The following is a 19,422-nucleotide window of genomic DNA, read 5'->3' as shown; positions in this document are numbered from 1 at the left end:
AGACTTAGCTCAATGCATTATGTGAAATGATATTTGACTTGTCTCAATGCATTGTGGGAGATAATAGACTTAGCTCAATGCATTATGTGAAATGATATTTGACTTGTGTAATGGATTGAGGGAGATGACAGTAAACATGTCATAGATTGCTGGATTCTGCTATGCATATTTAAAGTCATAATTAACATATTACCAGGCATTGCACAATGTCATCTCTTATGTCCCTGATCTGTTTCCCGAGGGCTTGATGAAATTTGATTCTCTCGTTGAACGCTTTCATATCACTATCCACATTGCTGTGTAGCATCACACGCTCTGTTACCGTGTGAACTGTGCGTTGCTGCAACAAGTCCGAGGTATTCTTATCAAGTGCAAATGGTGATGTCATGCAGCTGGCGCTCATTGACGAGTCAAGGCCGCTTCCTGGGGTCCTCTTTACCAAAGCCTACAACGACAAAATAAATGAATTAAATACTTCACTACGCTCATTTGTTTGTACAAAATGTATTCAAAATTGAAAGTTGATGTCAAGTAATTGGTATATGGTTAAATGTGAATTTATAACTTTACAATGCATTTATATGAAATTGGGTAAATTATTAAAATTACCTGGCAACTACCATCTTCTTTGGCACCACAATCACAGAAGAAACTACCATATTTAGCATATGAAAGGTCATGACCTTTATGGCAGACTTTAGCACAGATGGTACAGACTCCTACACCATCAACCATCTTGCAAGTGTGGCAGTGATACCTTTAATAAAGAAAAAATAATAAAAAGAACCATTAATTATTAAATTTTAAATAATACTAAAAACTACTGGGCTTAAGAGTTTTGCATTCTATCTCTTTTCAATAATTGCAATAGAATTAATTTTAATAATTTTCTAATTGATATTTCAAGGAATAATAGTGGAGCTTGGTGGTTTATGTGCTTGCCTTCCAATCACAAGGTCTGGGGTCGAATCCTCCCTAGGATCAAATTCTGACCTAGTGTCATTAAGAATGATAAATTATAGTTTATCCATCTTGTAATTGGTAAGTTTTTTGCTGTTGGATGAATAAAAACAAAATAACAAAATCTTACCAATGCTGATTCATAAACTCTTTTTGTGTAATTGTGAATGTACACAGTTTGTTACAAATAGAATCTTCATCCTAAAAAAAAAAATAAAATTTTAGTTATTAAAAAAAACACCACATTCAGTTTCATTATACAGAACTGAAAATTATATTTAATTGTATATTTGTACTGAATAAACATGAATAAAAATTAATTTTACCGAGTCTTCTCCACCTGAATCATCATCTTCAGGTACAAGATCCTCTGCCCAATCAGAATCCACTTCCTGTGCGCTGGTTTCAGCTTCAAATGGCAGTGAAGAAGTTCTAAGCAACAAAATATATAGGAATTTCTCATAAACTGACATAAACCTAGACATTAATATAAATATTCTTTGTGCAAATGCTTTTTATTTACATACAGTAAAAATATGCTTATTTAAGCAAAATGATGAGAAAAAGTTTCTTTTCTCTGCCTTGGATAATTGTGTTGCTAACATTGAGGTATTATAGATTGGCTAGATGGCAAATTCCTATGCTCTCGAAGCTGAAAAAGTGATTTGACATTCATGTCACAGTAATCTAATAGACTAAGCCTGTTTGGGGATCCACCCCATTGGCCATCCCTTTGCTGTAAAAAGTTTGCACTCTAGCCGAGCTATGATGCATCAGTGGTAGACATACCTTTCCGATGTCTGCTTCAAGGCACCAAGTGTGTTGGCAATATGCTGAAGAACACTGTTGGCAGCTTCCATCAAACTAGACAACTAAGAGTAAACAAATAATAAAGGATTTCATGTTTTGAGAATTTCTAGTAAAACATATAGCTGCATGCTAAAACAAATTACATTTTAACTATTAATAAAATCTCGTAATTATGTCCACAAACCTTTGTTTCTGGGACATCAGACTCCATCTTCTCAATAACATCTTTATTATCTAAAAACTTCTTACTAACATTTGAAGAGAAAAACACAAAATTATGATATAAAAATTCATCACATATTATGTATAAAAGCATAAACAAATATAAAAACTATTTTTTGAGGTCACAATCCTCCTATTAAGGAACACTATCAGGACCAAACAAAATTTCACTTTAATTAATTTCCCCTAAATAGAGTAGTTAGTTAAATCATACACCATATTTGGGTATATCACCACCATATTTAGGCACATCACACTTGTTGTGTAAAACTAGTTTGAAAGGAGTGTTTCTACTGTATTTTAAAAACAGCCTACCATTGTTGTAGCCATCCAAGAGAAGCCTGGAAAAGAGCTATGTAACCTCTTCCTGAACCTGCTCCAGCAAGTGTGATCATGACCACCATCAACTCTGAGAACCCAGATGGCTGTCCTTGGCCCGAGAGCTGTTCTGTTGCCATTGGGATCAAAGACTCTAGAAGACTGGTAGCTACACTTTCTCCAACAGGGCTGTAAAGCAAATAAATGTGGTAATATGCTACGGAACTAAAGAAATTAGAAAAATGACAAATTGTACAGTTTACATATAATTGAATAATATTATGGCAATAAACAGTAAAGAAAAGTAAATTATATTATTATAAAGATTTGATGCCATGTTTTGATATAAAAGCAGACAATCATATATATATTTAAAGAAATGAGAATTAGTTTCTAACCATTAAAAATCAAATTAGTTTCTTATATAAACTCTTCAATACTAACTCTGAATATCGCACTCCCTATAGCGCTGTCTACACTATCAAATTAGTTTGACAAAAAAAGTGTGATGTTTCCAAATATGGTAGTGATATGCACAAATATTGTAGTGATATGACATCATCATGTCCATATATAGGCACATCACATTTTTGTCATATTAAGTTTGACAGTGTAGACAGAGCTTTAAAAATAAAGTTTGTTTACCTGGACTCTTTGACAATATATGACGCAAAACACTGCATTAGTTGCCTATTCTCTTGTATTTTTTCAGCGGCGTCTGCTTGGATCAATTTACGTAGCCATGACTGCACTGCATCCAGGTAAGCAGGCTGAGATAGGGATGACAGGTATGAACAGAGCTTGTCTAGGCTTGTGTCTGATGGATGCTTCTCCGCTGTCAAAAAAAAAGACATGTGGTCAAAAATAAAGGTTATTTAGTATCAAATCTATTGTATACACATTTACAGTAGAACCTCTAAAGCTCTGTCTACACTATCAAACATTATATGACAAACAAAATGTGATGTGCCCATATATGGACATGATGATGTCATATCACTACCATATTTAAGCATATCACTATCATATTCTCATCATACAATTTTTGTCAAACTAGTTTGATAGTGTGGACATAGCCTAAAGGGGACATTTTCCTAAGACATAAGCTAACTACAGCCAACACCTATTTAATGAATCCATTAAAAAGGTGTCTGCATAATAGGGGCTCCACAGTACTACTGTTTATAAAACTAAGTATTTATCTATTAATATCAAACTTACCAAGTTCAAAAAGTTTGTTGAAGAATTTTAGCACCTTAGTTCCAAATTCAAATGATAGGTTCTCATGCCTTACTGACAGTAGTACGTCAATCAAGTCTAAAAAAAACAAGATACATTCAAAAAGATGTATTTATATGATAGAAAAAGTTTTACTTTCAAATTATTAGGTTGTAATGATTTCTGTTGAATTGTTGCTGAATCGAGACTAAACATACCTGGATCTCGTGAGTAGAACTCCTCTAATGCCTTTTTTCCTTTTGTGTTCTCTAAAAGGTCCTCCAGGTAGCCAATGCATTCGAGTTGAATAGTTTCACTTAAACCACTACAAAAGAATCAGGTTGCTAATTAAAATAAACACAAACCTTAAATTTTAAGCTAAATATGTTTGAGGTACTTTTATTTATTATCATAAACACATTATTTGAACTAGCAATCACAAAAATGGTGCCATTTTTTAATACTTACACTTGCAATGATACTGGTTTAGTAATCAATCTGTGACACATGGCAAGAACTTCAAAGTAATGCTTGATGGCATAATTCTCATTGTCTTGATTTCCTAACACACGCTCCAAAGAACTTGAGCACTAGATCAAGAAAATAATATATAGTAATAAAAACAAATAGTTTGTACACAAGTGCCATCTTTATGTTTGATTTTTGAAAAGGCATCAAAAGACAACCTCTACATCAAATACGTTAAGGTCTGTCTACACTATCAAACTAGTTCGAAAAAAAAGTGCGATGTGCCCACCTATGGTAGTGATATGCCCAAATATGGTAGCGATATGCCGAAATGTGGTAGTGATATGACATCATTATGTCTATATATAGGCACATCACATATTGTTGTCACATAAACATGCATAGTGTGGAGAGAGCTTTATATTCCTATGGTATAATAGGTCTGATGACATCAGATTATACCAAATAAAAACCTAATGACATCGAAGGGTTTGAACTTCGGTTTTACAGTGATTTTAAAAAGTATTTTTTTACTACTTACACTTTCTGTTAAATGCTCAGTACTTCCATCCAATAATAATGGAAAGAACACCTGTACCATCAACTGGTTGTTCTCCTCTTCATCTGGATACCAGCTGAATATAAAAACAAGGAATATTTTAGGAATATTTTACGACTTTTTAGAGTTTTCAGGAATATTCTGTAAAGCTCTGTCTACACACTATCAACCTAGTTTGACAAAAAAGTGTGATATGTTCAATATGGTAGTGATATGAACTATGAACTGAACTATGATATACCCAAATATGGTAGTGATATTCCCAAATATAGTAGTGATATGACATCATCATGTCCATATATGGGCACAAAACATTTTTTGTCACATAAAGTTTGATAGTGTAGACAGAGACTCCAGGATAATACTGGATGTCTGGAAGGTGTACCACTTACACTAGTAACTCCCTTGCGAACTGAACCATTGTAAGGAGTGCATGTTTTAAAGATGACGCAATAGGAAATGCTGTCTCAGAATCTGAAAAAAAAAGAATATAAATATGACAGCATAAAGTAAATTGTCTCTTCCTATAACTAGTGTATTCACTAAACCAATCTGTAGAGATGTACTTAAGTAGGACACCTTCTTGATGTCACTCTTATTCAGGAATTCCCTGGAAACAAGGGCCTATATTTGTTACATATGCCAATAACACTACGGCCAATTGCTTTTCAGGGTTCTGCTGTATGTTCTTTAAAGAATGATATTGTCAAAAAGACTTACTTGACAGTGTGCTTAGATGAGCTGATTGTGTTGCATTAAGAAGACATTCAGATGGCACAAGATCCTTTGCAAACGCATTCTTCTACAAATGGGAAAATTTGAAATAATCTTGCATCAACCAAAGACATAGGAAACATGGGAAGACAAATGTATCAACAACATGGCTTTGACAGAGAAATCAAGATGAAGAAGAACAATAACTTACACATGAACAGATGGAAGGAAACTCTGTGATACTACTGGCTGCCCACTTCTCCACTACGTTTCTTACTGGACCTGGTAAGTTGATGAGCAACGTGGAGCCAACGTTTGCAAGCTTGGATGCACGACCAGATGAGATGCGTAGCACTGTGTCATAGAAATAGAATGCTTCATTGACCGCTTGTTCCGGCTTTATGTCTTCGTGGTGTATTATTTGATACAGTATGTACGTTCTATGGAAAATGTGAAAGAAATATTGAAATTTAAAATAGGTCACGGATTGATGAGTAGTTGGGAACATAACATCTAGTTGGTCAAACATCTTCTGCTTTTATTTTATAATCATTCAGAAAATTATCTGATAGAGTGGATGGGTGTACTTTTGCACCATTTTTAATAAAATGAATTAATCTTACCTAGCAACTGTCACATAACTGGCAATCAATTGGAAGATGAGAGGAAGCAGGTCTTTAGCAACAGCCATTGCTTTGTGAGGATCGGTATCACTCTGAATAAGAAATACAAAAACACATATTCAATAAATAGGAGAAAACAAATTGCATAAAAATAAATATTACACACAAAGTGTAAACAAATTTACATATGTTTCCATGTCACTAACAAAGTACATTAAGCGTTTTTAAAAATACTTGTATTTGTCTCTATGTTGGTTTGTAAGAGGTTGACTACTACTAATTTAGTAATATTTTTGGATTTACCATAGCTTTAGCAAAACGATCTTCCAGCGTGATGTACATTTTTGTCAAGATAGCATCGACGATGCAGATTGTTCTGAACGATGGCAGTCTCTCTAGCGGTATGATCTCATTTTCTTCAATGGCAGGGATAATATCAGCCAACTATGCATAAAAGAAAAATTGTATAGTTGTTATTGATCCATATTTAGTTGAATAAAGGCAATCTAACATGAAGCTGAGTTCCGGAGATTAAAGGGTTTATCTGTGGAGGTGACATGATCAGTTCCACGCCTCCTAAACTTTTTGATTGAGCTATTGCCTTCCTCAAATGTTTGGTTAACACTGTGCCGCAAAGATTATGTACATAGTACAGCACTGTTATTTGCAGACATCTTCATAGAAGTGTTGGTGCAATAGCATTAAAAGGGTCAAGATATGAACATGATTAGCGAAACTAAAAATGGAAATGTGGGAGGGTCAATGAGTAAATTAAATGAAACTTACATGTTCCTTAATGAAGTTGGTGACAACTTTAACTTCAAATTCAACACAGTTACAACCATTGGTGATTGTAGTTAGCAGAACGTTGGCTTCAGATGCTGGTAATCTCTGTTCACACAATGTTTCCTATGGACGAACGCAACATAAATTTAAGCATCTGTTCACATGAGTTTGGTTATAAAGTATATTAAATATTTTATTGTACTTTATTTTCTTTATGGTCATATAAAACAACTAGAAAGTGTTCTAAACTAGTTTAAGCTCTCTTTTCTCACCACCTAGCAAAGGTGTGTAAAGAGTTTTCCAGGCAGTGAAAAGAGTATAACGCTGTGTCTACACTATCATCAAACTTTATGTAACACAAAAATGTGATGTGCATATATATAGACATGATGATGTCATAATCACTATCATATTTAAGCATATCACTACCATATTTGGGCACATCACACTTGTTTTGTCAAACTAGTTTGATAGTTTAGACAGAGCTTCACTTTAATCTACTATATTAGTCAAAAGAAGATCTTACCTTCACCCAAACCTTATACACGTCAGTAGCCAGCCTAGGGATCCATCGCAAAGACTGCTGTATCTCTGTCAGGGACATTGGTTGATCTTTTCCCTTAGCTTGACTCTCTAGTAGTTTGATAAAGCCAACCGAGGGTGGCAAGTTGCCTAGCAATCGCCAACAGACAACAAAACTGTAGTGGAGGGTACTGGATTCCTGAATAATGAAAAACATACTATAATATACAACTAATGAATGTATATGTTTTAGTCAATTATTCCGATGTTTCCATCTTCAAAATGTCGAAGGCTAGGCCTTGTAAATGGAGGCGCTCAGGTTGTGAAATAGAGCAGTTATAAATGGCGCACACAACAGGCATTCAATTGTGCATCACTCACCAGTCTACTGCATCACACACAAATCTAAACATTTTTACAAAAACGTACAATAGTACCAAAAGTCTTGAAATGGGAGAATGTGTGCGATACAAAATTAACCAATCAATTTGCAAGGATACACCTTGCATAAAGATAAAAACAGTAATGTCTATGCCAGTCCGTTGTTTTCTCTCATTTGACTCATTACTAGTCTTCCATTGCATGCCTTATTTCAGACTTTGTATGTACCAGACTAGGTTCTTACCATATAAGTCATCCTGGTGTCCTTGCTGCTTTGCACAACCTGACATTTCGAACCAGCTCCAAGCAATTTGATGAGGGCACTGTACATTTCACTGTAGTCAAAGCTGCTGTCAAACATTATCTGAAATGCCTGTTGGTAAACAAATATCAATAAATTCCCAAAGGAACATTTGATAGCTTAAGCCCTCATTTTGGGTATTTTTGAGTGTGTATATTCACTTGATTCCCTGTACTGTATCTCCGCATTATCTGTCCAGTTTCAGAAGAAAATTTTGATTTATCTTGCATTTAAATTATGTCTGATTAGAGGCTTAAGGAGTGGAGTTGAAAGAGTCGTGAGTTACAACTCTGGCACTAGGTCAGGATTGGAATTGGAACGCAAGCATTTTAACCACCAAGCTACAACTCCAGTACTTTAAAACAGTATCACAGATGTATCACTTATTGCATGTATGTATAAATTTTAAATATAATTAAATATTCCTAAATTAAATGCAGAAAAAAATGTCCTTACCTTCCTGTCCATTTTTGGTGGCGTTTGTGAAGTCACAGTGGAAAGCACCAAGTTATAGAAGGTTCGTTTGAAAGATGTTCCTGCACCAAACCAACCAACAAATATTTAATATAGGTAAATTTGATAAACAAGCAAGCATATAGATTGCAATAATATGAAAAAATGTATTCAACTTTTTATACATTAGTGAAGGATGGGACCAAAACCTCTGGAACGGTCCAGTCCCAATTGCACAGTGGCTGTGGGTGACAGTGGCTGTGGGTGTGTGGACTAGTACACCTGGGGAACTCCTACTTTTGAAAGATGTACTAGGTACTATACTCAAATGAGGTTCAGTATAGGAAGATGATAATGATATACCAGGTTATATATAAGTACCTGTAATGTCAGTGGCTGGTGCTCCAATACTACAAGCTTTTCTATAGTTGTCTTCAACCTCTTTGCATGGGTTGTATACCTTTGTCATGGCAACACCACCACTCTCATCTTGGTATAACATATATGCTGGGTCTGAGGATTGTACTGTAAATATGTTCCACTGAATCTATAAAAGAAAAGAAAATATTGTCAAGTGAGAAAAAAAAGATTAAAAATAACTCTGTAAAAAATATTTTAATTGACATCAATGGTTAGTACAGTAGTATAAAGATGCCATTCGGGCACTGAATGCTTGTCAGTATACCGTACGAGAGTGATGTGACACTTTGTAATTGTTTTAGCAATTTCTATGTATGTTTTATATGCAAATGACAATAAATAGTAATTTTCCACTGATGAATGATTGAATGAGTATGGTTTTAATGGCCAAATATGTGAATGGGTGTAATTTTATCAAATAAATGTAAATAAATAAAGTAGAATCCTATCTTTGAGACATCCCTATTAAGACAACACTTTTCTATGAAATGAACACGGAACAATATTTGTTTTAACACTATGGACATTATTCAGGGGACATCCTCACTACGGGAACCACTTGTTAGAACCTGAAGGAGTCTTCTTAATATGCGTTCTACCGTCATTGCTTTTAATTGAGAAAATAAAAGATGCTTACATTTTCAAACAATGCAGTTGATGGCTTTGAGTAACGATGTACAAAATACTCAAAGATAAGAACAAGTCGAACCAGAGCAAAGGATACCTTCTCTTCAAGTGACCTGAAACAATAAAATTATAAACAAATGCATCATTAATTTGACAATTACAACAATGAAAGATAAAAGCACTTTAAACTTGTTTGAATGATTAAAAATAAACTTAATAAATATTCCTTCAATGAAAATCTCTTATTTATTCCAACAGTAGAAAGGTTGGTTGGTCTTAGCAACTTACTTAATCTTAGATGCCTTAACAAGACATTCGGCAGTTTTCAAGAAAAGTCGTTTCTGAATGGACGCTGATAGACTATGAAACATGAAGAGTAGTAACTGCATGTACTCAACATTAACATCTTAAAAAATATAAGAAAATAGATAAGAAAATTTAATTTAATTACAATATGAAAATAATAATGCATTATTATTTATAATTATGAAAATATTATTTATGATGGGTACAGTTTGGCTTCCTAACTTGAAAGAAATTCTTGTATAAGATATCTAATGATGACTTAGATATTGTGCTGTCACATGCTATTTTTCTCTTGTATTAAGGGTCTTTCACATCTGTTCCGACACGGTTCCTGTCTGACACTGACAAATCAAACATCAATGTTTCATTTTCACGACACTCTACGAACTTATGCGGAAATAGATATGCGTGTAGCCACGTGAAAACTCAACATTGATGTTCAATTTAATTTTCTGGCGCCGGAAAGACACTTAAAAATATTGAAGATGAACAATTTTAAATGAACAATTTTAAAGGAATGTTTTATAACTGCACCTTCAGAATCAACAATGTTTTCCGTTGACACAACCTTCTGTAACAGCGTGTTCAACATCGCATCCCATAGGGCGACACAAATGTTGGAGTCGCCGTTGATCTTGATTCGTAGCAGTAGGACATGAGCCATGGCTGACAGGGTACGTGGAGGTATGTTGAGCATACAGGTTCCCTCTGTGGTAGGGAGCACACCTAGGTGTGTCATGAATGAATCCTAAAGGACAAATATAATGAACCTATGTATATAATTACTGATAAAATATGTTTTATGGCAGATATAAGAAGAACATATGGACAAAATGATACGGGATGACTTGAAAACAGCATTAAATTAACACAGGCCCACTTGAGACACACATGGCTCACGACAAAGATAAATGGTACAAAATAGTAGACCGCATGTGAAGCGCATTGATATAGGGTAGACATAGTGCTACTATACTACCCTGACAGATACAAAGGAACTATTCTCACAATGATATTCTGCACAGTAAAGGGAAAAAAATTGCTAATTTAATTCTAATTTGTACTGGATTAAAGTTGTACAAAGAAACAAATCTTATTTAATATTCTTATTCAAAGCTTAGAAACTTTATTTGTTTGTTAGTAATTGTTACCTGTAATGCATTTGAAAGCACCCCAGAGGCCAGCAGACAATGACTGAATCTGGAAAGAGCTGATGAGAACTCCTCCATAGCAGAACCTAAAAAATGAATTTTCAATGAATATAAATCCACACTAAAGAATTGAGTACTGTAATATAATTAAATATTTTATTTTCTGCAAATACACATATTAATAAAAAAAATTACAGCATGTTACCATGGTCAATTTTCAGCATTTCTTTGTCAAGATCTTTAATCACTCCTGCTAAGTTCATCAAATGAGTATCCGTTAGATATATTCTAAAAATTTAAACAAATAATTATCACTATTATAAAGAAAACTTTGGGTTCTTTATGAAAAATTAAATAAAAAAAAGAACAAAAGATTTGGATATTGAGTTAGATGAATTATTAGACATACCTGTAATAGTTTTTGATAAACTCATTTCCAGATTTAAGAAGATAGGCAGTCATAAACTGAAGTATCTCAGTGGACAACTTAAGATACTGAAAAAAAGGAAATAATAAATTAGGACTATATAATGACATGTACAAGAAAGATTAGTATATGATATGTTGAACACAAAATAGATGATGAAAGAGACTCATTTCATAGACTGCATCACATGAAATCCGACTCAATGAAACATGTCAATATGCATAATTAAAAGAATGATTGTTGTATATTAAATTACATACGGTGGGAATATTACACTTACCACTGCAGGTTCTTCTGTGTCAGGCAGGTCCATGATGTTAGGAGAGTCAGACTTGGAAGCTTTTCCGTCTTCTCCCTTTCCTGGTGCACGTGGGAGTGGAGGTGGAGGGGGTACTTCCTTAGCATCCTCATTGGGGGATAGGTTGTCCTGGAACCACTGACCCAAGAGAGGTTCGCTATCGTCATCTGAAATTAAGTAAAACACATTATAATTATTATTATTTATTATATAATTTTCATTTGTAAATGTTGAATAACATGTTTCTTGCCGCCTACTGGGCTGAATTGTGCACAGGTGGACAACACATACCACAACTTCCTACTTCATGTCGAGTTCTGCCACCAAACAGGGGCTTTTTGATAATACTGATGATTTGTGGTAAATACAATCTATATATAGATATCATCAATTTGAAATTAAATACAGTAGGACCACTATTAAGAGGAGACCTTCCGGACCAAACCAAGTGTCCCTTAATAGGGTGTGCTCTGAATTGGGGTGTCCTCTCAAGCAGGTGTTGTACTGTACCTTCGCTACTGTCTTCTGAACTACTGAATTCATCTTCGTAATCCTCGTTGATTTCTGAGTTACTATCAGAGTAACTTTCGTCTGTTGTTCCTGCTTGGTCTTTTTTGCTACGCACGATTGAGCAGGCCTATTGGAACACACAGAAACAAATTGTTAGTCATTTTCTTGTTAACATCATGACACAATTTAACAGAGTGTCACCATACATAGGTGGAAAAAAGGGCTGATTTTTAAATTAATAATATTATGTTAAGTTCAGTGCTTAATTTGACAATTGTTAAGCCATAGGCGCCCTTATTTCAAATAATGACTCCAACACTGAACTGGCACCGACAGAGCCACACATCCTGGGCCACCCTAAATGTTTGGGACCCCTATCTCAAAATCCAGGATCCACCCATCTACTAAATGTTGTAAAACTCTGTCTACACTATCAAACTTTATGTGACAAAAAAATGTGATGTGCCCATATATGGACCTGTCATATAACTACCATATTTGGGCATATCACTAACATATTTGTAGTTTGATAGTATAGACAGAGCTTTAAGCAGTGGAATGCCCACATTTCTGCCAGATTCATTATGTATGTATGTATTGTGTCAGCATATTTATATAAATTTGTATGGAGCAGATCTCGAACTGCACCATATATTGAAAACCTGTACACAACCATTACTATCGTGATAGCTTTCCTCCAATCAATGTGACAAAAATACTAGATTCTGGTAACAATCCCCACCAGTGTTATCATGACATGATCTATATAAAATATTCTTGGAGAGTACATTTTGAAGAACTTACCTTACGATAGCCTGATATAAACAGACCAAATAAAAAGTTGATAACATCAGCTCCTTCAAGTATTGCTTTTATGCGCATACTGGCTGTGTTCTGTGGAGCAATACTTATCTCTGCTACCTCATTTAACCTTTGACTGACCTGTAGAAAAAGAATTTAAATCTGTTACTTTTATGTAATCACTGAAAAATATATTCCTTATTCCACTTTATTTCTCATGGTGGGATACATTATGTTAGTCTTTTTATATAAATTAACTTACCTTTGTCAGACTCTCAATATGTAGATCATCCATCAATGATTTGAAAAGAGTTATACCTTTGTTGGCTAGGGCTACTGTTAGGCTACAAAACCCTTGGAGCCTAGAAAAAGAAAACATTGATTATTCCATTTCTAAATCCAGTTTATAATTTTACAGTACAACTTATAAGGAGACAATTTTGGGACCCAACAATGTATCCCCTTAATAGGGGTGTTCCTTAAATAGTGGTTGGACATAGTGTCAAAACATATATTGTCCTTTTGTTTTATGTGACAGGGTTGCTTAACAGGGCCGGGTGTTTGGTGAATAGTGGTTGAAAATAGTGTTAAAACATATTGCTCTTTGTTCATTTTACCAGAAAGTGTCCTCTAAATAAGAGCAGCCTTCCAAATATGGGTGTCCCAAAGAAAAGGTTCTACTGTATTCACACCAATGACTAGATACTCTTACCCACAAACTATTGTTCTTACCCTTTTGCTGAGCTTGGCCTAATTGTCCCCGACTCTTTAGTTTTCAGTGGCGGAGGTTTGTCAGACTTTGGTAAAGGTGATGAACCACCTTCTCGCTCTTTCTTGTCCATGATGGTACTTGCGTTGAGATTCAGAATGTGTTCCAGTCCACGGAAGATACACCATGATCCGAGCATGTTAAGATTTTGAAGATTCTGAAATCATGATCAACATATATAAGCAATTGATTTTATCAGTGTTAGTTTTTTTGTATTGAAATGTATTAATAAGATGCCAAAAACGTACCTGTCCTCCTGCTCTAATAGAAGCTTGTATGGCTGTTGACAACGTATTGAACATAGCAAGCTAAAAACAAATAAATAAAAAATTAACCAATATATGAATATTAAGTTGCTTTGGTTTTTTATTTTTAGGCAAATTTCCAAGGATTTACAAAGGTGGCAATTCTGTTCTCTAGAACCTAATACGGAAGATGCTCTACAGAAACAAAAAAAGTCTTAAACAAGTCATAAGATATTAGCTGGGTTGAAGCATGAAAACCTGAAACTTTTTCATGCGGCGTGGCCGGCCTTGGTTTTACAACACTTCAGGTCCGTGTGTCACCAGCAATGCTCGATAGAATCAAGAAAACCAAGAACGATCGCATACAAATGTGTAAAATATTTGTGGCCCGACTCGATCATCATTATTGCTATTTTCAACCTTAACCCAACTCGTAGTAATGTTACGATGACTGGCAAAAAAACTTTACATGCAACAGGATTTGAACCCAGGAACGCGAGATTAGAAAACCAAGATTTACCACAAAGCTACAGACACTCGCATGGTATTGTAGAATAACAAACATACCCCTTTCTGTACAATAAGTGTTGCATGTTGCTCATGGTCACTGTCCTTTACACCTTGCATGCCTTTCATCTGGTGACCGCTGGCAATGTTTAGGATTGTGTGGGATGAAACGGCTGCCACAGCTGCATACAGACAGCTCATGATGATAGTGGTCAGTTTCTCAAGATGACCAGGAGTTAACGGCTCAAGGATTGGCAATGAGAGAACACGTGAAACGATTGACATGTCATTTAACAAAGACTGATAGCTGATAAAAAAAAAAAAAAAAAGAAGATATGAATTGAAAAATGTAATGATTCATAATAAAAGCAAGGTGGTGAGTTTATAACAGAGTGTGGTATAAAATTATCCAGAAAGTGATGATGGTATTTATTTCTTCATTATCCTGGGGATGCCCAATACTGGGTGACCTTTCACACCAAGGCTGTACTCCAGAGTGGCCAGTATTGGATCATGATCAGCACACAAAGCAATGATTCCATATTCTTTTTGAATAGTGTACCATGTTCTTTATCATGTACATGTGAAATGTATATACACAGGACTAATGGCTTTATGTCATATCTGAAGGATGAGGCAATGGGAGCATCTTGCCTAATATACATATGGCACAAAAAAGGTGCTTTGTTTGTTTGTCTCAGAGCAATACAAAATTCAAAGTTACTTGTTATCCATTAATTAATATACAAACCTGTTTTTCATTGACACAACTTCCGATATGGTTCCTGGCAAGATGAACTGGTTACCCTTCACAGCATCTTGATAGTAACCAATGTAGCGCAGAAGGAATGACAGATTTAGGCAGACATCCATGAGGATGTCGCCTCCGCCTAAAGAGTGGAGGTTGTCAATGTTCCTGGCAGCAAAGAATGTCTTAGAATCTATGTTCATTCCTTGTTGGTAAACATTCTCATACACCTCCTATACAGAAAAAAACATATTAAAACATTATTTTGAGTACAGCAATACAGTATAATTAAAACAGATTAAATATCAACTTGTTTAAAATTACAGATACACTAGGTAAGGGCGCTGCTGATTTATGATGAAATAGGAACTAGAAAACTGGGGTCTCAAAAGATGTACTAGGTTTATTTAAAGTGCACATAAGCATTTTGTGTACACTGGATCTACGGTTCATAGTCCTTATCCGAGAAGACGTGGTCTACCACAAGAACCATGGATCGAGTGGGGCTCGAACACTTGACGATGTTATACTAAACCGGTTGTGCACCCAAATAAGATAGAAATGCGCAAGTTGGTGATACATTCACACAATAATTTAAAGACCCTATAAACATGCGTATATATATTTAAATGCATTTCTATTTCTGTCACGTCTTTCACAAACTCCTTAATTCTAAAACTACTTTACCTGCTCTTCTTTGATGTTCTCCACTCGGGTTCTTACTGCACTGATACTGCCACTGTTTGGTGTGATCTCTGTGAAGGATGACATCAGAGTCTCAAGGAACTCTGTTTGGGATTGAGACTTGATGTCACTGACCTTGATGAGCGCTGACGAGTCTAAAGTCAAATGAAAAATGCAAATACACAAATTCATATAAACTTATATACATAATAAAACCAATTGACTCATACATTATTTGAACCAAGAATCCTGAAATTTAAAGCCAAGCCACTTAGAAAACAGATAAACACACAGCAATCAACAAAACAATTTCATAATAGGTACTGTATATTGTATAGGTATAAGGAATATTTGTTTCTATTTTAGGTGGTGGATTTCATTTTTATTTTTGCTCACACTTTAAACAAGCTTCACAAGATTGGAATCGTAAACTATGTTACAAGCCTAAAAAGTTTTAAGAAATTGCTAAAAAATAAAACAATGGAGAGAAATACCATGTGTAAATTAAATTTTGGGTTAAATGAAGTAAATTTATATTATTTTTGTGTAGTAAGATTTTTTTTTATAGATTTCTTTTTACATTATTTGTTTTGTTTTTTTAAATTGTATTGCGAGATGTTTCCTGGGGTTATAATTTTTATTATAAAGAACAATTTAAAAATAATCTTATTATTTGATTTTTACCCATTGCTTTTGACTTTGACGATGAAGGAGGCATCTGGGATGACTTTAACATTGCTGTTAATGTGATGATATTACTCCTTTGAAGTTGTCCGCTACCAGTGCACAGGCCCTCAATCAAAGACATCAGGTTTCTCTGTAAATCACAAGTCAAAGTTATTTATCAATTGAACATCTTTTCTTTCTTTCTACACTCTCTCTACACTATCGAAATAAAATATGGATTTTTTTTAACCTATAATTAGTTACTAATAATGTACTGCATCATGGATCAACAGATATGTATACAATAGGGCTCAGAACAATATGCATAGCAAAAGGGTAGCTGGCATAATCAAGCCCTCTTTGTTTTCAATATTATACAGTAAACAATGTGAATCGTACAGTAGTACTGAATAAAGACAAATGAAAACCCAAACTGAACCCAGACATGTAGACAGTAAATATAAAGGGCTTTCAATGAAGAATATTTCTAAATAAAGCCTCAAATTAATACAGTTTTTTAAACTAAATTAATTCATGTGTCATTTTTTAAATAGAAAGTTGCTTACCTGAGACACTGCACAGAACTCATAATATTTGAGCATTCGTTGCAAGCAGAAATTCATAAGAATGTGACTTGCACTTACTATGCGGCTTAGCTTTGACTTCGGTACTGATAAATTAAGAATTATACTAACAAATTATTTGGTACGAGTAACGACGGTAATCAAAAGATAATATTGATATCCTATTTAAAAGGCATTAACTACAGTTTACTATTAATGTTGTTACATAGTTACACTTTTTATAACAGGTGTCTTTATTTCGCTGCAACCTGATTGGCGAACACTAAAAAAAGACATGTTACATGAACAATTGACATTCTAGGAGACTTGGAAGGTGCTATTACTTGAAAGAAATGAGTATTAACACCCATGGTTTATGAGCCAGGTGATAGCAGGGCGGAGGGTTGTGCTTAGGTGCGCATTCCTCCTTCCACCTAAGTTGAATTTAAATATTTTTTTTTTTTTCTATTTTTGACAGACTATTAACCCCCTGGATGAGAAAACTGTTTGGCCAGAACAAAACTACATACATCAAGGAAGTAAACACTCACAGCAATAAGCACAGTTTGTGATGTAATGTGTTGACAACGAGACCACACAGGAATAGAAACTCTCATATTTGTCCTCATGATCAAGTAATTCTTTTTCACTGGAAAAATAATTTTCATTTCTTTCTTAATCTTGTTCACCATTTTTTAATAATACAAAAAAAGTTAAAACCAATACTAAACTATTGCTTGGCCTCTCTAGCTAGCAAATACACACACAACAAAAAAGCATAAACAAAATAATAATAATTTTAAATACCCATAGGCCTACATCATTAGGCCTAGTTTAAATATTTGTTTTTCTGCCGGTAGTAAATTAAAAAAAAATCTTTTTTTGGCTAGGCCAAAATCTAGATTAGCCAAGATCAGGGCGGACTGACTCGAAACAGAGCGGTATCCCGCTAACCTGCCCGATTTCTTCCGAGTATACTTCGACCAACTAGGCCTAGGATTTACGGACATTTTTTTGCAATGAATTTATCAACATATAGTTAAAAGTTTTAAAATTCTACCTTTTAAAGATACAATCAACAATTATTGGTATGTCACTGGTCTTAAATGATGACTGAGATGCTGAAATAAGTACTTTTTGTACCGCACCCCAATCAACGTCTCCAGATGACGCCATCTTGTCGAAATTGGAACTTCCCGAAAAACAAAATGTTCTTGAATTAAAATAAAAAAAAGAATGTATTTACCATATAACAACTTACACGTCAAAGAAATAATTTAAATATTTAATTCCTAAATTATTACAACTGCATTATTTGATAAATTTAACTTATAAGTTATTTCAAATTGAATAAAAAAGTTTGTACATAATTATGTCAGAGTGCAACGAAACCTGTCTAGTGGTCATACACTGTCTCTGGCGGTTACAAACTCGCGGTGATATTAAACTTTTATTTCGAATTATTTTTTTTCTTCTATTTCTAACTATTATTTAAAACAATGTACATGTTAATAAAGTAATTACAGCTTTATTAATGAATAAAAAAAGGTTAAAACAAATAATATGTTTTGCTAATTATATTTGTAACAAACCGTAAATGAAACAATAATTAAGTCTTCCTTCTTTTAGAAATAGGTTGAATTTTTGACGGAGAATTGTTAAACAAGAGACAGAGCCTGAGGCATTTTATATTGGGCCGCTCGGAGACGATTGTGTTGAAAATATTTCTCGAAAAATATTGTTTTTGTAAAAAGATACACAATATTGTTAAGGGGTTATAAACGTAAATGAATGCATTGTATTTATGTATGGCTCTATGTTAAGTAAGGTATTGAAGTGGAAGACTCCATGGTAGATTGTTTTCAATAGAATTCTCTTGACTTAATTAGGATAGGATTCACACTTACGTCGGCGGCATGATATGTGTTACTGTGTACAAGTTTCTGGTGGTCATCAGTATATGCAACAATTAAAATAAATATTAATAGTCAATTTTTTTTTAAAATTTTGATGAGTTTCATTTGTTGGTCTCAGAACAGGAAAACTAAATCATTTGGCGTTACAGGCCCAACGACGCCTGTAATTCTTTCTCCAATTGAAAGTAAGTATCCTATTTTTTTTTATAGTAGGCCTAGGCCTAAATTCAGTCATGGTAGGCATTGGTAGCAATGCAAATACCATCCAGGAGAAATCTCTCTAGATTAGTGCTGAGAAGGGCCTATCTTTGCGTGTGGGTTTTTAAATGTTAAATAATTTTCATGAAATTGATTAAGTAGACTGTCTCTGTAATTTCCGCATTTAGTCCTTTTCTGTCCTGTGGCACATAGGCCATATAACATATTCTGTCCATCTCTCCTCCGGTTTC

At 34.4% G+C, this 19,422-nt stretch overlaps 1 protein-coding gene across 3 annotated transcripts in view; it reads right to left on the bottom strand.

Annotated features, from left to right (window-relative positions):
* LOC140047277 (E3 ubiquitin-protein ligase UBR4-like) overlaps positions 1-18,233 on the bottom strand; it is a 49,877-nt gene extending 31,644 nt beyond the window's left edge. For 2 of the 3 annotated variants that reach the window (XM_072092193.1, XM_072092194.1), the window contains exons 1-37: positions 15,832-16,078; positions 15,148-15,377; positions 14,457-14,703; positions 13,893-13,952; positions 13,608-13,801; positions 13,138-13,237; positions 12,879-13,016; positions 12,075-12,201; positions 11,547-11,731; positions 11,249-11,334; positions 11,045-11,127; positions 10,840-10,925; positions 10,223-10,436; positions 9,671-9,788; positions 9,393-9,495; positions 8,717-8,882; positions 8,339-8,418; positions 7,826-7,954; positions 7,205-7,399; positions 6,679-6,801; positions 6,196-6,336; positions 5,893-5,984; positions 5,481-5,709; positions 5,276-5,357; positions 4,948-5,029; positions 4,538-4,631; positions 3,997-4,118; positions 3,747-3,853; positions 3,532-3,627; positions 2,956-3,145; positions 2,308-2,499; positions 1,955-2,018; positions 1,750-1,832; positions 1,287-1,392; positions 1,091-1,161; positions 610-757; positions 194-445 (exon numbers count right to left, since the gene is read on the bottom strand). In XM_072092193.1, coding sequence (XP_071948294.1) covers positions 194-445; positions 610-757; positions 1,091-1,161; positions 1,287-1,392; positions 1,750-1,832; positions 1,955-2,018; positions 2,308-2,499; positions 2,956-3,145; positions 3,532-3,627; positions 3,747-3,853; positions 3,997-4,118; positions 4,538-4,631; positions 4,948-5,029; positions 5,276-5,357; positions 5,481-5,709; positions 5,893-5,984; positions 6,196-6,336; positions 6,679-6,801; positions 7,205-7,399; positions 7,826-7,954; positions 8,339-8,418; positions 8,717-8,882; positions 9,393-9,495; positions 9,671-9,788; positions 10,223-10,436; positions 10,840-10,925; positions 11,045-11,127; positions 11,249-11,334; positions 11,547-11,731; positions 12,075-12,201; positions 12,879-13,016; positions 13,138-13,237; positions 13,608-13,801; positions 13,893-13,952; positions 14,457-14,703; positions 15,148-15,377; positions 15,832-16,020 — 5,004 coding nt within the window. In that variant the 5' untranslated portion in view covers positions 16,021-16,078. Of the gene's footprint in view, positions 1-193; positions 446-609; positions 758-1,090; positions 1,162-1,286; positions 1,393-1,749; positions 1,833-1,954; positions 2,019-2,307; positions 2,500-2,955; positions 3,146-3,531; positions 3,628-3,746; positions 3,854-3,996; positions 4,119-4,537; positions 4,632-4,947; positions 5,030-5,275; positions 5,358-5,480; positions 5,710-5,892; positions 5,985-6,195; positions 6,337-6,678; positions 6,802-7,204; positions 7,400-7,825; positions 7,955-8,338; positions 8,419-8,716; positions 8,883-9,392; positions 9,496-9,670; positions 9,789-10,222; positions 10,437-10,839; positions 10,926-11,044; positions 11,128-11,248; positions 11,335-11,546; positions 11,732-12,074; positions 12,202-12,878; positions 13,017-13,137; positions 13,238-13,607; positions 13,802-13,892; positions 13,953-14,456; positions 14,704-15,147; positions 15,378-15,831; positions 16,079-16,512; positions 16,646-17,060; positions 17,165-17,608; positions 17,707-18,117 lie in introns of those variants that run through there. The other variant, XM_072092196.1, reaches the window with a different exon arrangement.
* Positions 18,234-19,422: the final 1,189 nt, after the last annotated feature.

The sequence above is a fragment of the Antedon mediterranea genome, chromosome 4 (assembly GCF_964355755.1).
Source record: "Antedon mediterranea chromosome 4, ecAntMedi1.1, whole genome shotgun sequence".
Classification (NCBI taxonomy): Eukaryota; Metazoa; Echinodermata; class Crinoidea; order Comatulida; family Antedonidae; genus Antedon; species Antedon mediterranea.
The sequence above is the reverse complement of the archived record's forward strand: the minus strand, read 5'-3'. Positions and strand labels throughout refer to the sequence as shown.